This window comes from Lissotriton vulgaris, chromosome 7, assembly GCF_964263255.1.
Source record: "Lissotriton vulgaris chromosome 7, aLisVul1.2, whole genome shotgun sequence".
Classification (NCBI taxonomy): Eukaryota; Metazoa; Chordata; class Amphibia; order Caudata; family Salamandridae; genus Lissotriton; species Lissotriton vulgaris.
The window spans coordinates 1,438,227,378-1,438,246,080 of NC_141695.1; the positions used below are offsets into that span (position 1 = coordinate 1,438,227,378).

Below are 18,703 nucleotides of genomic sequence, written 5' to 3' on the forward strand. Positions count from 1 at the left end.
CAACTTCCACCTGGAGAACAACAACGACCGCAACACCACCACCCTACTGGACAACCTCGCCAACCTCTGACTCAAGCAACTGGTAACCACCCCCACCTACTACGCCGGACACACACTCGACCCAGTCTTCTCATCCAGCAAGGACATCGCCTTCAGCCACGCCACCGGACTCCACTTGACGGACCACAGCTGCGTCCACTTCAGCTTCAGAAGGACCACGACCCACCACCACCAGCAACAGGTTGCACGCAGAAGCTGGAACAAGATCACAGCCGACCAACTCGCGACTTCTCTGAGTAAGAACCCACCCACCAGCGCGAAGAACCCCAGCCAAGCGGCCACCAACCTCACGAAGTGGATCAGCGACTGCGCAGACGACCTCGCCCCCCTGAAGACCCTGCCCAGCAGACCCGGCAGCAAGAAAGCCCCATGGTTTACAGACGAACTCAAGAGCTCCAAGAAGAACTGCAGAGCCCTCGAGAAAGCCTGGCGCAGAGACCCCACACCGGACAACATGACTGCCCTCAAGCTCGCCACCCGGAAACACCACCAACTGATCCACGCCACCAAGAAAACTGCATTCAAGGAACGACTGGACAACAACGCACACAACAGCAAGGAACTCTTCAACATCGTCAAAGAGCTCTCCAACCCCAACGCCAGAAACAACAACATCACCCCTTCGCAAGACCTCTGCAACTCCCTCGCCTCCTACTTCCACAACAAGGTCGCGGAAATACACAACAGCTTCAGCACTCAACCGACGCACGCCACGACCGAACCACCGCCCCCCACCACCACCCTCCACGCCTGGACCCCGTTTAGCACCAAAGACACCGTCCGCACGATGAACTCCATCCACTCCGGATCTCCGACCGACCCCTGCCCTCACCACGTCTTCAACAAGGCCGACGCTGTCATCGCACCCCACCTGCGGGACATCATCAACACCTCCTTCGACACCGCCACCTTCCCGGAGAGCTGGAAGCACGCCGAACTCAGCGCTCTACTAAAGAAGCCATGAGCCGACCCCACCGACCTCAAGAACTACCGCCCCATCTCACTGCTCCCGTTTCCTGCTAAAGTCATCGAGAAGACCGTCAACAAACAGCTGGCCGCCTTCCTCGAGACGAACGGATCCCTCGACATCTCGCAGTCTGGCTTCCGGGCCAACCACAGCACAGAGACCGCCCTGATCGCAGCAACCGATGACATCCGAGCCCTGCTCGACAACGGAGAAACAGCGGCCCTCATCCTCCTGGACCTTTCCGCGGCCTTCGACACTGTCTGCCATGGTACCCTAGTGCAGCGCCTCAGCGACGTTGAAATCCAGGAGAAGGCACTGGAGTGGATCATCTCCTTCCTCGCCGGAAGAACACAGAGAGTCCACCTCCCCCGTTCAGATCAGAAGCCACCGAAGTCATCTGCGGCGTCCCTCAAGGCTCCTCGCTCAGCCCAACCCTCTTCAACGTCTACATGAGCACCCTCGCAGCCATCGCATGCCAGCACAACCTCAACACCATCTCCTACGCCGACGACACCCAGCTGATCTTCTCCCTCACCAACGTCCCCGCCACCGCCAGAGCCAACCTACACGATGGGATGAAAGAGGTAGCCGAATGGATGAAGAACAGCCGCCTGAAACTGAACGCAGACAAGACGGAAGCCCTCCGCCTGGGATGACTCCTGGTGCCCCCCCCCCCCCCCCCCGGGCACCGCACCCAAACCGACAGATCATGCACGCAACCTGGGCTTCATCCTGGACTCCTCCCTCTCCATGACCAGACAAGTCAACGCCGTCTCCTTGTCGTGCTTCAACATCCTGCGCATGCTACGGAAGATCTTCCGGTGGATCCCCACCGAGACCAGGAAGACGGTCACCCAGGCCCTCGTCACCAGCCGCCTGGACTACGGCAACTCCCTCTATGCCGGAACCACCGCCAAAATCCAGAAGAGACTCCAGCGGATCCAGAACGCCTCAGCACGACTCATCCTGGATATCCCCCGCCGCAACCACATCTCCGGACACCTGAGAGACCTGCACTGGCTCCCGGTCAACAAGAGAATCACCTTCCGTCTCCTCACCCACGCACACACGGCCCTACACAACCAAGGCCCAGGATACCTCAACAGCCGCCTCAACTTCTACGCTCCCAAACGCCAGCTCCGATCGACCGGCCACGCCCTCGCCGCCGTCCCCCGCATCCGAAGAGCCACCACAGGGGGAAGGTCCTTCTCCTACCTCGCCGCCAAGACTTGGAACTCCCTCCCGACCCACCTCCGCCTGATCCAGGACCACCTCGCCTTCAGGAACCAGCTCAAGACCTGGCTGTTCGAGCAGTAGCGGACCCCCCCCCTCCCCTAGCGCCTTGAGACCCTCCGGGTGAGTAGTGCGCTATATATAAATGCTTTGATTGTTGCTGACCCATAATGCCAGGCAGAGGTTGATAGACCTGACTAGATGAGGTGATAAAAAGTTCTGGTTAGAAAAGACTGTGGACAACGTAGTAAAAACTAGGGAAAATGTGACTTAGTACAGAGATGCCACAATGTGGAAAAGATGGGGCATGTATGCAGACAAGCCAACACCCAAGACTGATTCATTGTAAAAGATGTGATATGGGCAGCTCTGAAGATAGCCATTGTCTATCAGGAAAGGGTTCTTGACCTTGTTATATTTTGCCTTAAGGCCTTGGACATTCAAATGTCATGGACAAGTAGATATGTTCTTCTGTTTTCAGCTGTGTTGTATCTATGCTTGTGACTTTAGCCCTGATTATGTGCTCACTGGATTTAAATGAGAGGATTCCATGTGGCTGGAAATAAAGTTTCCGGCCAGTATCTCCACGCATAAATTTGCCTATTACAAGTTAATCCCACAAAGTAAAGACCATGAGGCACCAATTTTATGGACTCAAATTCACCACTGAATTTCTAATGCTTTGTGAATTAATGCTCTCAGGTACCACCTGTTCTGAGCGGGTGGTGACTGGTAGTAGGAGGCAGTTGTTTTCTAAATAATTTCAAAGTGCTGGTGCTGGCATCAATGTTAGATCACTGGAGTCGAAAGGCTTGTGAAAAATCCCACAAAGAATATGTGTGGCAAATGAGCCACTCCCATTCAACAGGGGCATGTCGTGGGTAGCTGGTGGTGTATTTCGGGACACACAGTTGCAAACAAATTAAAGCATGGTGTGGCAGCGCACTGTCATTTCCAGACAGAACATTTTCCAATGAAATTGCTTCTAGATTTGCACAGACATGTAGTTATACTGATAGTGCACAAATGAGAATGTGGGAAATCATGTTTCAGTGAATATTTTTCGGTCTCTGCTAGACAGCGCATGCGCTGTCTTGAAGAGACTGTAATATTCAATATGTGGGCTTCAGCCTGCCCATAGGCTTCCGAATTGCTGGCTCCATCGTCGCTCTCATATTTCTCCCGATTTGACTATGGTATGCATGCGTCATGCCTCTTTCTATATGAGCCCTCCCCGGGAGCATGAACCAAGTACTACTATCCTTCTACTACCGCTCATTTTAGGATCTGTTTTAGGAACTATTTTTTTCTGGAATTCACAGTGTGCTTTGGAAGCACAGTAGAGCAGACGCTACAGTGAGACTCACATTGTGACTTTGCATCCATATCCCTCGGGAATACACCCAGCCGCCACAGACAATTGAACGTCATTTTCAGGTAGCGACTGTTATTTCTTTTGATGCTCAGATTTATTAAGTGGTCTAGTTTTTGTAAATGTACCAATCCATCTCTGTTCTCTAACCAGTATTTTTGTAAAAAGACTTGTTTACACATTGCCTTGGCTGTGTCATTTTATAGGCTTCATGCGCTGGTAGGTGACACCTGTTGACTTAGGCAATGCTAATGCTTGTATTTTCTCAGTAGAATCGCCTGTTTGTTCGCACCTTCACTGCAGCAAGGGCGGCCCGCTCTCCCGCTCCCATAATGCCATGGCAGGGAATGCCGGGAAGGAGGAGCAGACCTCACAAATGCTGAACTGCCATCTTTGTTTACCTACACTACAGTAACAAGCTAGGCAATTCACACAATGAAGAACTCAGTGTGTCTGTTTCGGCGCATGGACAAGTTCTTTTTTTCACATTAACCAAAACGATTAATTATTCAGTAATTTAACATTCTTCAGTAATCTAACTGCAACAAACACAACAGGCTAATGAAAATCCTGTAAGGGAATGGAAATAGACAACGGCACTGTATACTCGTAACATAAAATATTGGGGGCATATTATCTAGGGCTGGCGATAGATTTATCACTGCTTTAGCGCATGGACAAGCTCTTTTTTTCACATTAACCAAGACTATTAATTATTCATTAATTTAACATTCTTCAGTAATCTAACTGCAACAAACACAACAGGTTAAAGAAAATCCTGTAAGGGTATGGAAATAGACAACGGCACTGTATACTCGTAACATAAAATATTGGGTATTTATCGCTGCTTTAGCGCCCGTTTTTAGGCGAAAAGCAGCGATAATTCTATTGCATTGTAAACAAGGACACGCTAGCGCGTGTATCCTTAATTTATCTCCCATTTCGGTCACCACTCGCTAAGCATCGATAATGAGATGCAAAGTAGGCGTGGCTGACAGAAACAACATGGGAAAATATCGCGAAGGCAGCTTCGCAATATTATCAAGGAGGGGTAGCGATGATAATAATCACGCTACCTCTTGCCTAACGCAGGAATTTAACGTCTGCTAAATTCCTGTGGTAGGCATACCTAACATGGGAGGTGGATTATGGGGCTAAGGCCACAGGGCCTTATCACCAAGATCATCGCCGTTTTTTGGAGGGACATCGCTGTTTTTTAGGCGATGTTTGGCCATTTGCCCAATTATCGCTGGAATATTTTTCATACAGCGCTGAGCGTTGGTAATACAGCGCTTGCTTGGCGAGATATTCCTGCAATAGCCGACGATAAAGAAAAGCGCGCTAAGCACGCTTGGCGATAATTATCACCAGCCATAGATAGTATGCCCCTTGGTGCTTTATATCAGCAGAGATGACCATTACAGATATTCAGTTCTAAAGAGTCTGAAACAATTACATTGGCACTCAAGTATGTAACAGTAATGGAGCAAGGAACGTTATTATGTTCCAAAGCTGTAAAACACAGCATGAACAACCCAAAAAATATACCAACAAGAAAGCACAAGGAAGGAGAAGCACAAAGAAGTCCAGTTTCATTGTACACTGAACCAGTTTAATAATCGCAGTACCAAAGAAAGGAGTACCATGTAGACTATATTGTTAGCGCCCCAAATTATAGAACTGTACCGTATCTCGAGTTTCTACCTCTGGCCTTTTCAAGTAGCTCTAACACCAGTTAATCAATATTAATTAGTAAGGTTAGAGAGCCCGTGATCGATGATTTATTTTAAAGGGTATATCAGTATATTCAGCAGAGTATTCTTTAAGTCTTCATCTGGCAAAGAAACACTGCCACGAACACTAGTCAACAACTTACTTTGGGCAGGGACATCTTGATGATTTGGGGGTCCTGGGCCAAATGTGTTTTGGGGCCCCTGTTTGGGACAATTTTGAATTTATCATCCAATTTCAGGTCTTTCGTGCCCTCTTTGGCGAAGTCACTGAAAGTGCACAGGCACACTGCTCCAAATTCTATATGTGTTTACAGCTGATATTCAGGGGTAGTTATGTGTTTTTTTTTCAATATTGTAACACAGCAGCAGCTCACTAATATTATTGGAAATAATCCCTGTGACACCCTCCCATTTCTCGTAAGGGAGGTCCTGTTTTGATCTAAAAGACACTTTTATTTGGATCCTGCACATAACTTAAACACAACATTTCTCAACAAAATGTCTGTAATGGACTCACAGGTCACCCACATTAATTGTAAGTGAAAGGAAAACAGTATTTAAAACAATCTATTTCAGAATTATTCAAGGTCACCAGGGCAGGACTCTCTGAAGAACAGAGCTGGCTCTATCTGGGAGGCCCCTGAATGGCTGAGGCCTTGGACCAGAGCCCACTTTGCCCAGGCCTTACAACGCCTCTGACTTTTGGGATGATAAACCACTTACATCGTACTCAGCAGCATGCACTTTCTGCATCATCTACGTTTTTATTACAACTCTTTAGTAGATAGTACTCTAGTTAAATTAATAAAAAAGTTGGCTGATTAAGTCACGATTCTTGAGAGCCGGATTGTACAAAACTGACTTCGATTAACGCACATTTTTGCCCATGTTAAAGCCCTAAGTACATAGCACCTTATTGTATTGCAGAGTGGCTACTGGCCGCTCACCTTTGTACCAACCATCTAAGAATTGCCATTGAAGGTATAAATCTCGCACAGAGTTTCAAGTCAATGGCCGGTGCTACCCTGAGGCAGCGGCCTTCTGGCACCATCAAAAAGAGTCACAGGCGAATTCTGAGAGCAGCATATGGCATATAAAAGTGAGCTTGTAACAAGAAGAGAGAGAACGCCCAACATATTACTGATTTTATTGCTGTTCAGATAACTGTATAATTGAGAACAGTGTCTGTGATGGGAAAATTAATATGTGTTAATACTGATTCATCCTCCCTTACTTTTAATTACAATATGTCTTTCCAGTTTTTGTTTCCGGCTACAGAAAAAAACCCAGTCCATCAAGTGGAAATGTTCACGCTATTTGGGCAGCATTTCCACCACTTTAAATGCCTCATTAGAGAAATTCACAGCTGAAGGTCCCAGATAACTTTCTTAAATTGTCTAGTGTCACTGTACCCAGTCCCCAGGTGCAAGTTTATAAACTTTCGATCGATAAGCTAAATGTTTCTTGGTAAAGTCTGTAAATTAAGCATCAAATGTCATCATTTGGCAAGTGTGTCACATACTTATGTGCCTATGCGGCAGCTGTGCAATCCAGTGGCGATATCCGTGCGGCTACCGCCCCGCAACGGCCGCTGGTATGAGCAAGAGCGTGGGGGGAGACTGCTGCCCCCCAAACTCGTGTTGCTCTATTGACAGCTGTTCCTCTTTCTTAGAGAAGACTGTTAGATGCATGTTTATTCTGGACATACTCCTCTGCCAGGTAAGGCCATGCAATGAACCTCAATTTTTGAAGCTCTCCCCCGATTTCCTCTCTCCACTTTCAGTGAAACAAACACACCACTACTGCCCAGAGATTTCAAAATCTTGCTAAACGTAGGGGCATATTTACAAGCCCCTATCGGCACAGGAAGGTCACTTTTAATGACGTTCCTGTGGCAATAAACCCTTCACCTTATTTACAAGGAGGTGTTAAGCCACTTAACATGGATTAGTGCTGCCTGTTAAAGAAGGCCCCCTTTTTACGCTACATGCTTAACGCCTCACTCCGCCACTTCAGAAATGCAAGGCTGCACCATATTCACAAGAATATGGTGAAACCTTGCATTTCCCCCTGTACTGACGCTACACTTAGCAGCCTAGCGCCAACGCAGGCACCCTTGCACCATAGTTCAAGGGTGCCTACGTGCAGAGGAGGATTGTTAATGTGCAGGAAGGTGTACCTTCATGCACATAAACAATCTTAAAATGCAGTTTTGTCACTTCTATGTGTGCTGCTTAACCTTTTGGCGAAAAGGATCTCCTCCCCGGAAGCCTGCTCCACCGCCCACTGCGAGGCCTTGGCTTCTTTCTTTCTAGAGAAAGTCCAGACTATCTATCAGACTTTCCCTAGTATTGGACCATCTCCAGAAGCCCCGGATTGCACTCAAGGCCATATTATTCTGCATTCTCTTCCCCCGTTACTTCCTGAGGGGTTTAACAAATTGGCCCAGCAAATCAAGTCTGGCTCTCCTTCGGATCCGTTAAGACCTGCCCTTTTCAGAGACCAGTCTTTTCTGGGACGCTCTACGATATGTTCCCTGATCAATCTCTCTCTGGCCTCGGGCACGGTTCCAGTCAAATGGAAGCAGGCGGTGGTTTCTCCAATCCTGAAGAAGCCTTCGCTGGACCCTTTAAAACCGGAGAACTACCGTGCTATTTCATTGCTTCCCTGGCCGGCGAAAATTGCGGAGGCACATGTCAATCTGGCCCTTACAGACCATCTTACTCGGGCCAATGTCCTGGACCCCACGCAGAACGGTTTCCGTGCTGGCCACAGCACGGAGACAGCCCTCCTCGCCATGGTGGAGCATTTGCGTGCGGTGTTGGATGCAGGTCAGACGGCGGCGCTTGTATTATTAGATCTTAGCGCCGCCTTTGACACCGTCTCTCACCGTATTCTTCTGCATCGCCTGGAGGAGATTGGCATTGGTGGACTCGCTCTGCAGTGGTTCCGCTCCTTTCTCGACGATCGTTCTTTTTGCGTGGCCATCCCGCCTCACCAGTCCAAATTCCATCCTCTGGCCATGGGGGTTCCGCAGGGATCCTCGCTGAGTCCCACGTTATTCAATCTATACGTGAGACCGCTGGCTGATGTCGTCAAGCAGTGGGGCATGACTATGGTCTCATATGCTGACGACACTCAGCTAGCGGTTACTATCAGCGGGGATGCGGAGCGGGACGCCCCTAGGTTTCAGAGTGGACTGAGGGCGGTGGCTGGTTGGATGAATGCCAACTGTCTCCAACTTAACGCAAAAAAGACTGAAATCATGATCGTCGGTAAGAGAGCGGAACTCTGGGGGGACAGGTGGTGGCCTCCGGAACTTGGGCCGTCCCCGATTCCGGTCACGGAATTAAGAAACCTGGGAGTCTGGCCTGACTTCACCCTCAGTTTTGCTGGCCATACAAAGAGAACTGCGGCCTGCTGCTTTGGTGTTCTTCGGGGTTTAAGACCGGTCCTCAAATTTTTTGATGCCTCGACCAGGCAGTTGGTGATTCAGGCGACGGTGATCTCCCGGCTTGATTACGCCAGCTCTCTTTTGTTGGGGGCCAACCAGGCAGAAATCACTCGCCTGCAGCGTGTCCAAAACGCCGCAGCCAGAGCGATAGTTGGCTTGCCCAGGTCTTGCTCCGTCTCTAACACTCTACGCTCCTTGCACTGGCTGCCGGTCAAGATGAGAATTCATTTTAAGGTCTTATGTCTGGCTTTTAAAATCTTGAAAGGTTCTGCTCCCCAGATCCTTACTAACCTCTTGTCTCTCTATACCCCGACCCGCTCTCTTAGATCCTTTGGCCAAGCTCTCGCTGTGGTCCCCCGATTTAAGCTTAGTCGAGCTGGGGGCCGATCTTTCCGAGTGAGAGCGGCGGCGATTTGGAATTCTCTCCCCGTAGAGATCCGTCTGTTGGAGGATCTCTTGCTGTTCCGTAAGGCCATTAAAACCCTCTTATTTTAATGCTGTCTTGCAGTTGTGCCCTTTTTTCACCTCTCTGCATTTGGCGGTGCTTTGTTCTACCTTGTCGTGCCCCAGGACGCTCCTTTGCTGGAGCATCTGTGCGCATTATAAGTGCCCATAGCATAGCATAGCATAGCATAGCATAGCATAGCTTAATGCAGCGCACATGGAGGTTACAAAAGGTCTATTTTTTTAAAGGTTGTTTATTTGCAGGAAGGGTCACCTTCCTGAACATAAACAATCCAAGGCGTTTTGCTTTTTCCATGTGTGTGTGGCACAAGGTAGAACACATGGAAAAAGCAAAAACAAGGAGAAATAAAGCATTTCTCCTTGTTTCGCCAAGTTAAGACCAGGTTTTCCCTGTCTTGAATTTGGCACTCCCTCCTATTTACGCCACCCATGTAAATAGGGGGCAGCGTCAAAATCAATGGGTGTCGCGATGGAACACTTACCGCAACACCCACTGCCCACCCCTTTCATGCTGAGCATAGCGTGAACGGGGGCCTTATTCACATCAAGTGACATAACGCTGCCTTGTAAATTAGGCGAAGCCCCTATCTCCACAGGAATGCAGAGAAAGTGATGTTCCTGTGGCAGTAGGGGCTTGTACATATGCCCCTTAGTGTGAAAGGGCCGGGCAGTGGGTGTTGCAGCGGGTGTTCCGCTGCAACACCCATTGGTTTTGACACAGCCCCCTATTTACAAGGGTTGCGTTAATAGGAGGCAGCGCCAGAATTAAGACCACGGTAAACCTGGCCTCAACTTGGCAAAACGAGAATAAATGATTATTTCTCCTCGTTTTTGCTGTTTCTATGTGTGCTGCATTGTGCGTCACACATAGAAACAGCAAATCGCAATGAATTATTGTGTATTTGCAGTAAGTTGTCCCTTCCTGCACATAAGCAATCATTTAAAAAAATGATGATTTGTAACTTCTATGTGTGCTGCACAATGCAGCACACATAGGAGTTTCAAATCGGCATTCTGGAATGTTGATGTGCAGGAAGGGACACCTTCCTGCCCATACACAATCTTTCCCTCCAACGCAGACACCCTTGCACTACGGTGCAAGGGTGTCTGTTTTTGAGCTAGGCAGCTGGATTTAGCGACAGAGCTAGGGGAAACGCAGTGGTGCGCCACATGCTTGTGAATACGGTGCATCCCTGAGTTTTTAGAATGGCGAAGCGTGGTTTCAGCAATTTTTGCTTAACACAACGCTTCAACATTCTGTTGTAAATTTGCCCCTTAGTTCGAAGAAGATAAAAGCCTACAACTACACCGGCTAGCAGGATATCCCACCTGTACCTCACAAACCTGAGTACAGGCTCACAAGACAACGTCCTGAGCCCTAAAGAGGAAGCTCATGTGCCCTGATTAAGACTCTTTTATCCCTCGTACTGGCCCATACACCCATATGCCGCCTCATCCTGTTGGCTCCAAGTTCAAATATATAGTGAGATCTATAAAAAGTGCTAAAAAAAACTTTTGAAAATCCCAACCTTTGTAAGCCTTTAGTTAAACATTTTTTATAAAAAGGCTCGTGGAATAACAGTGTAGTAATGCGAGCTGAATTCAGGCATATTTAGTGCCCCAGTCAAGGAAATTGAAAGGACCATTAATGATCACTCAGGTAGGGATCCAAAATAGTTTTCAAGTAATTCTGAAGATTGCATCACACCATTTTCAACTGTGCAAATTGTGGAGTTTTTTCTTGGAATAATAAAATAAAACATGCATTAGCAAATTAACAGATCTCGCCTATGCTGCCCAATATATCTTCAGCGGTACAAAAGGGGGTGGTGATGGACGGAGCATCTGAATCAATCAAACACTCACACCCAGTCAAAAGATCTGGGTTAAATCCATCACCGTTCTTTAGCCCACTCTGCCACCACAGTTCAGGCATGGCTATATGCAAATCAGTCTGACCCTGTGCCTCATGGGAACAGTCCAGCCCGAACTGCCCAGCCATGTCTTCCCTGGACCGGAAACAAGCTTCCGAGGACCGGTTTCTGGCATTCCAGCCGTCTTCAGCCCGGCTTGCTTGAATCCAGTGGCAAAGTGAGCAAGGGACTCACGTATGAGCATACCCTGCCACACGTATGGCGGCCAAAAGCGGTACAAAAGGGGGTGGTGATGGACGGAGCATCTGAATCAATCAAACACTCACACCCAGTCAAAAGATCTGGGTTTGATCCATCACCGTTCTTTAGCCCACTCTGCCACCCCAGTTCAGGCATGGCTATATGCAAATCAGTCTGACCCTGTGCCTCATGGGAACAGTCCAGCCCGAACTGCCAAGCCATGTCTTCCCTGGACCAGAAACAAGCTTCCGAGGACCGGTTTCTGGCATTCCAGCCGTCTTCAGCCCGGCTTGCTTGAATCCAGTGGCAAAGTGAGCAAGGGACTCACGTCTGAGCATACCCTGCCACACCTATGGCGGCCAAAAGCGGTACAAAAGGGGGTGGTGATGGACGGAGCATCTGATTAAACCCAGATCTTTTGACTGGGTGTGAGTGTTTGATTGATTCAGATGCTCCGTCCATCACCGGGCTGAAGACGGCTGGAATGCCAGAAACCGGTCCTCGGAAGCTTGTTTCCGGTCCAGGGAAGACATGGCTTGGCGGTTCGGGCTGGACTGTTCCCATGAGGCACAGGGTCAGACTGATTTGCATATAGCCATGTCTGAACTGGGGTGGCAGAGTGGGCTAAAAAACGGTGATGGATTAAACCCTGATCTTTTGACTGGGTGTGAGTGTTTGATTGATTCAGATGCTCCGTCCATCACCACCCCCTTTTGTACCGCCCAATATATCTTAACAAAACATTGACAATGCCAGTAGCTCTTGCTTAGGCTAGACCTATTTGCTTTGCTATTGCTTTTTTATGTACTCATCACCAAGTACATTTTCTTGATTTGTTTTAATCCTATGAAATTATTTATTTTCATTACGCTTCAGAATTGCAAAAGAAAGTGCTTGCTTCATTTGTGCAAGTGCCAACATGTTTTATTTGTACAGTTCAAGTTTTGTTGTTAGAGAAACAAAAATCCACCATCCTTTCCTCTTCCACTCATCAAGATTCTCACATAATTTACATCACAAAACCATCCGCTTACCAGTAAGAGGAATAAAAGTTAACATCAATCTCTACGTTGGCAGAATAAGCAGCATTTTCCTGGACACAGAGCCTAACATTTGACTTCTGTGACAAGATAAAAGCAAAATGCAAAAGCTTGTTTTTATTGCGCAGTCACTTTCCAAACTCCAGCATGGTTATTTTAGGGGCAGGGGGAGCACTGCTTCCAGTTCCCATGGTGGGGGGACTGCAGCCAAGAACTCCCGATCCCTATTAGGGAGTGGTGTGGGATCTACGGACTGGGGATTAGATTTGAATGTTGCTTGATCTGCAATGGATTCTTCTGGCCAGACATTCTGGGGCAGATTTACAAACCCCTTGCGCCTCTTTTATGCCGCATTTGCGTCACTTTTGTGACGCAGCGGCAGCGCAACAGAGGCACCATGGTGCGGGGTATTTACAACGTGACGCATCTGGGAGATGCTTCACGTTGTAAAGCCCTGCGCCATAAGGAGACTTTCAGGCGCAGGGGGGGTGTTCCGGCGCAGGAACGCCTCCTAAAAGTGGCTGAGTGAAATCTACAAGATTTCACTCAGTCACTTTTAGGCCAATGCTGCGTCAAAACCCTGCGCCTGCTTAAAGCAGGCATAAGGCTTGACGCAGAATTGGACAGATAGTGCCCCCCAGAGCATTGCTGGAGCTGCATCGCACTTGCGACGCAACTCCAGCAATGCGCCACTTTTACGGCACAGATGCGTCACGCATCTGTGCCGTTTTTGCCACATGGTGCGCCGCATTGTAAATGCGGCGCACCATGGGTGACGGAGCTGCGGCGCATAATAACTGGCGCATCCCTGGGGATGCGCCAGTTATTGTAAATCTGCCCCTCTGACTGGTAAATACGGGCCTGATGGGGGAACAACAAGCCATTTGCTAACAGGCAAAAGCAATATCCCACTGGGGGATACTGTTTAGTCTGACTCCCAGTTTGACCTTTGTGCAAGTTATTTTTTCACATATAAACCAAAACTAAAATGACACAGTTGCAATGCATTGTCAATAGCATCGGTTGAAACTATTTCTGTTGTTTGTGCAAATCAGGCTGGCTTTTAATGATTAATTTAAAGAATATTTTCGGGTGAACAATGCATTGCATATTTTAGGAGGGTTTCCTAAGGTTTTTACAATAGGCATATACATACATCTGATGCTGCGTTAGTGTTTTAAATAAGTTTAATGATATCTTCTTATTTCTTAATCTACAAATATTTACTGACATATACATTTAAATTTATGGGGATGTAACATTATGATTAGTAAAATAGATTGTGTAATGTTTAGTTCAACGTGTCTTGCTCCTTGAGCTGTTTATACTACAATGTCCCTTCTGTTCTTTTACCTTAATATACATCCACAGATTTAGGTATTTAAATTGAGGCATTATACAGACATTTCGGAACTTTCCCCATTTTGAAATTGAGCCATCGTAATATAGGGCCCGATTCACAGAACTAACTTAAGACAAAATCCTAAACTTACTACTTTTGGTATTCACAGAAGTTAGGGCCCGATTCACAGAACTAACTTAAGACAAAATACTAAACTTACTACTTTTGGTATTCACAGAAGTTAGGATTTTGTCTTAAGTTTGTCTTAAGACAAACTTAAGACAAAATCCTAACTTCTGTGAATACCAAAAGTAGTAAGTTTAGGATTTTGTCTTAAATTCGTTCTGTGAATCGGGCCCTAATGCTTGTGATTCACACTGATAATCATTGACTATAGAAGCAGTGATGTCAAGTCGCACAGGTAAAATGAAGGTTCATGGCATAAGAAAAACTATTTTATTGATTGCTGTGTAATATTGTTGAACCAGATTGCGTTGCTTCTATCTGAAGGCACCTGGCATTTTTGTTATTATTAACATTATGTGAGAAATTGGGTTGTTGGTTGACTAGGGTATGAGCCCAGGTCAAGCAGCAAACATAAATCCTTGTCAGGGTGAGGCACAAGCCAATCCTAAATTAAGCTATACTCAATCCTCTGATAGCTTAGCACCCAGTGGTCAGGCTTAACTTAGCGACAATGTGCAAGGTATTTGTGAAACACTTCAAACAGCAATTAAGTCAAAACCTCTACACAAAAGGATTACAGACCAAGTTCGAAAAAATAGGGTAAAATTGAATAAATGAAACAAGATCAAAATGACAAAAATCCAATCATTGGAACTGGAGTTCTGGGTTACAATAGGGCCAGAAAGCATAAAACATCAACCAGGTTGCATATCTGTTTGCACTGGACTGGGTCAAAGTCACACTATCAGGCAGACCGCGACAGAGCTCAGGTCGGATACAGTCACGAGGTTAGGCCGGCTGAAGTTTACCTTCTCACCGTCCATGTCAAATGTCCCATTCACTTTGGAGGGGGTAGTGAGGAGCAAGGAAAGCATTGTGGGCTGCTGTTGATATAGCACAAAGAGCAGGACAGATGTCATGGGTGGGTCTGGCTCGAGCTTCGAGTTGGCAGAGAAAGTAGCAGTCGAAGCAGGAGAGTGAAGACAGGGCTGCCGGAGCTTCGCGCTCAATCGCAGTGTGAGTGCTGAGGTCTCTGTGCAAAGGTTCCTGTTGGCAGTAGTGAAGAGCCCAAAAGCTTGAATTCAGCTACTGTGAGCCACACCAAGGGTCCAGGACATGAGAGGCTCTACTTGGGGGTCAAGAACCTGCTGCAGCTGGGTCCAGAGGCTGGGGCAGGATGTTGGGGAGCCTTTTATGTCCCTGAGGCTCAGATAATGAGGCTAGCAGATTAGTCCTTGGAGTCACTCTGGTGTCCTGGGTTCAAGATGAAGTTGTGGGTCCCGTTCTTTCTCCTCAGGCAAGAGGGCAGCATGCAGCTGGTTTGCACAGCAGGGAATCAGTTCCTTCAGAGTAGCAGTGTGCCAGAGTGGTAGTCCTTTTCAGAATAACAGCATCCCTTCTTCCTGGCAGAGTATCCACAGGTCTAGAAGTGTACTGAAGAGTTGGTATCTGAGGTCTGGTTGTGCCTTTAAACTTGGCTGAAACTTCTAGAGGCTTGCCTTTGAAGTAAGTGCACAGATGCCCTCCCTTCCTGACCTTGGCTCCAGACTAACTACAAGGCATATGCAGCCCTTTCTATGGAGACAGTACACAGCCAAATCAAGTGCAAGTTGTGCTGGGCCCAGCTCCTCCCTCCCAACCTGTCAGTGATGGCTTTTTCTCTCAAACCTACCCTCCCCATTGTGTATGACGGACTAGGAGGAATATTCAAATGCCAACTTCACCCTTGCCCAGTCATGTGACCCAGAGACAGACTGCAGGCACCAAATGGCAAAGGAAAGAAAATACCAACTTTCTAAGAGTTGCATTTTCAAAATTAAAACTAAAATAAACTTCACCCTGAGTTAGGGTTTGGAATTGCAATTCCAGAGATACCAAACATGAAGGGGTTACCTCTTCCTATTTGGGAATTACACTCATAAAATGTAAATAAGGTAACTCCAATATTATCCTATGGGAGCGGTAGGCCTTGCAGTAGTGGAAAAAACTACTTTAAGAGTTTTTCAACACCAGGACATGCAAAACATAAAGGTACATGTCCTACGTTTTTAAATACATTGCATCCTGCCCTCAGGGCTGTCCAGACCCTACCCTAGGAGTGACGTACATATATTAAAAAGGATGGTTTAAGCCATGCAATGGGTTTACTTGGCCACGTTGAAATGGTAGTTTAAAACTGCACACAGAGACTCTGCAATGGCTGGCCGGAGGCATGTTTAAAGTGCTACTTATGTGGGTGGCACAGCCGGTGCTCCAGGCCTACTAGTAGCATTTAATTTTATTTTAAGGTCTTGGGCACAGGAAGTGCCATTTTACTAGAGACTTACAAGAAACATTAAATACTCCAAATGGGTGTAAACTAATGTTACCAGGTTTTAGGGAAGGAGCAAAAGCACTTTAGCACTGGTTAGCAGTGGTAAAGTGTGCAGAGTCCTAGGTCCAGCAAAAATGATTTCAGCTAAAACAGGTGGTCTGAAGGAAAACAGTTAAAACACACCAAAGGTGCCAGCTCTAACACTTTGGAAGAGAGGAAACCAGCAGTGGCCCATCCCTGCCAAAGTTGCAGGGTGGGTCAGAGGAGGGAGCTTGTCTTGGGGGACAAAATACAAATTGCATTAAAAAAAACCAAACACACCTATTCTCCTCCATCTCCTCTGTCCACTCCATCACACCCTTCCTGCTTCTGGGACAGGCTCCTAGACTGTAATGCGGTCAATCATTGCCATGCATGAAAGCAGCATCAGGATTGGCCTGAGTGCTGGGACTTTGTGCTCCCAGGCACCCTGGGAGCCTGTGCCTGCTTTTTCCAGCCCCAGCAACACAGCTGGGGCTGGAGAAAGCTTCACTGCACATGAGATGTTTGCCGGCCTGAAATGGCAGCCGAAACCCTCATATGTAGTGAAGGGACAAGGGAGTGCACTACCACTCCCCCACCACAGTGTCATCCCCCTGGCTCCACTCCAAGACTCGTCAGAGTCCTGGGGTGGGTCCAGGGGGATTCAAATAAAATGATTTAAAAAGGGTTACAAATGTTATTGTTGTTTTATTTGCGGGGGTGGGGCGGTGCTCCTCCGCCCTAATGCAGGGTCCTCCGCTGGAGGAAACCTTTCTAATTGGCTATTAGGCACAGAGCAATAGTAAAATTAAGATTTGTGCTACAGCTCACTTTGTAATGGTCCATTATGATTCCCTCACTTCAAACGTGTTTCAGCTCTAGCAATTCATTTCCATCTAGGCCATTGGTGAGCATAATAATGGCCTTCTATCAAATTTCTGTTTATCTGATGACCATTTTCTTTGTATTTAATTTTATTAGACTGCTTCCTTATTGTACAGGAAGTTTGTCAGTGAGTGATACTTCATTTTTCAATAAGCTGAACAGCAGGGGTAATAGACTTCTGGTTTTGACAATGTATTTCTTATTTTTTCAACAGATATGCCCTGTTGTTTCTGACTCCATCAAAACCAAACTGCAGCCTTTCCTAGAGACTCTGGATGGTATGATGAATGTGTCAATTTTTCTCTTTCATACTTATTTTGTGGTGCTTTTCTGTTCTCTTTCATGTTCCTTTTTCCTTTTACCATCTTTTTCTATAATTTTCTATTCTTTTGTTCCCTCATAGATCTTCCTATCTTTCATTCTTTTTTTTCTGTTTTTACTTCTTTCTTCCTTTTTCCTTCCTTCTTTGTTTTTCTCTTCCTTATTCTCTCTTTCCTGTTTTGTCTCTTTCTCTCACTTATTTTCTATTTCTTATTCTTTCTGTTTATCTGCCTCTCTCTTTCATTTTCTATCTTAGTTTCTTTCTTTAATGCTGCTGGCATGCAGTTAGTGTTAGCAAATACATCTGATGTAAGTAGTGTGGCTAAACAATTTAACAACTGTCTATCGCGCTTCACTAGCTGGCTCAAGGAGAATTATCTAAAGTTAAATACAGAGAAAACTGAGGTGATACTTTTTAGATACAACATATCTTTCTGGAACGATTCCTTCGGCTGATTCCATTCATTCCATTTGATATGCAAAAATGGTAATAGATGCCTTGATTTTGTCCAAAATAGACTATTGTAATGCTCTCTATTTAGGAATAGACAAACAACTTCAATCGAAGCTTCATTCTCTGCAGAACGCTGCAGCTTGTCTGCTTTTAAAAATGTAAACATTTGACTCCATATCAAACAGCACTAGGAGCCTCCACTGGTTACTGTTCAGGACATGGTAACATTCAAGGCATTGTGCACAAGGCACTGCATGGACACCGACCCCTGGGCTTCAAGAAAATCTTTGCTCGGCATTTTCCTCGATTTCATCTAAGATCTTCTAATGCTCAGTTGGTGGCCATCCCTAGTGTAAAGAAGGCTATGTGGAGTGGCAGAAGTTTCTCCTACTTGGCGGGTAAGCTATGGAATTCCTTGCCTTTCTCCCTTAGGTCTCAAACAAACTGGCTCTGTTTCAGAAAACTCTAAAGACCAATTTTTCTTTCACCAGTGTTAAATAAGTCTCCTCATCTTCCTGATCAGTGGCAGCATGGTAGCACTGAGATGCTTCGGCATTCACACACTCTTACTTACTTACCTCCATTTGTTTTGGCTCCTTCTCTTTCTCTCTCTCTCTCCCTCTCTTTCTCTTTCTATTTTTGCTGCTTTCTTTCTCTTTCTTTCATCGTTCTCTCTATTTTTCTCTATCTTTCTTTCTTTCTTTCTTTCTTTCTTTCTTTCTTTCTTTCTTTCTTTCTTTCT

The 18,703-nt window shown here is 46.5% G+C and overlaps 1 protein-coding gene across 2 annotated transcripts in view; it reads left to right on the plus strand.

Moving 5' to 3' along the window:
* The window catches only part of LOC147705789 (bactericidal permeability-increasing protein-like), a 408,685-nt gene that overhangs the window by 154,457 nt on the left and 235,525 nt on the right, over positions 1–18,703 (plus strand). For both annotated transcript variants that reach the window (XM_086932245.1, XM_086932244.1), the window contains exon 6: positions 17,401–17,464. In XM_086932245.1, the coding sequence (XP_086788371.1) occupies positions 17,401–17,464 (64 nt within the window). The remainder of the gene's footprint in view (positions 1–17,400; positions 17,465–18,703) is intronic.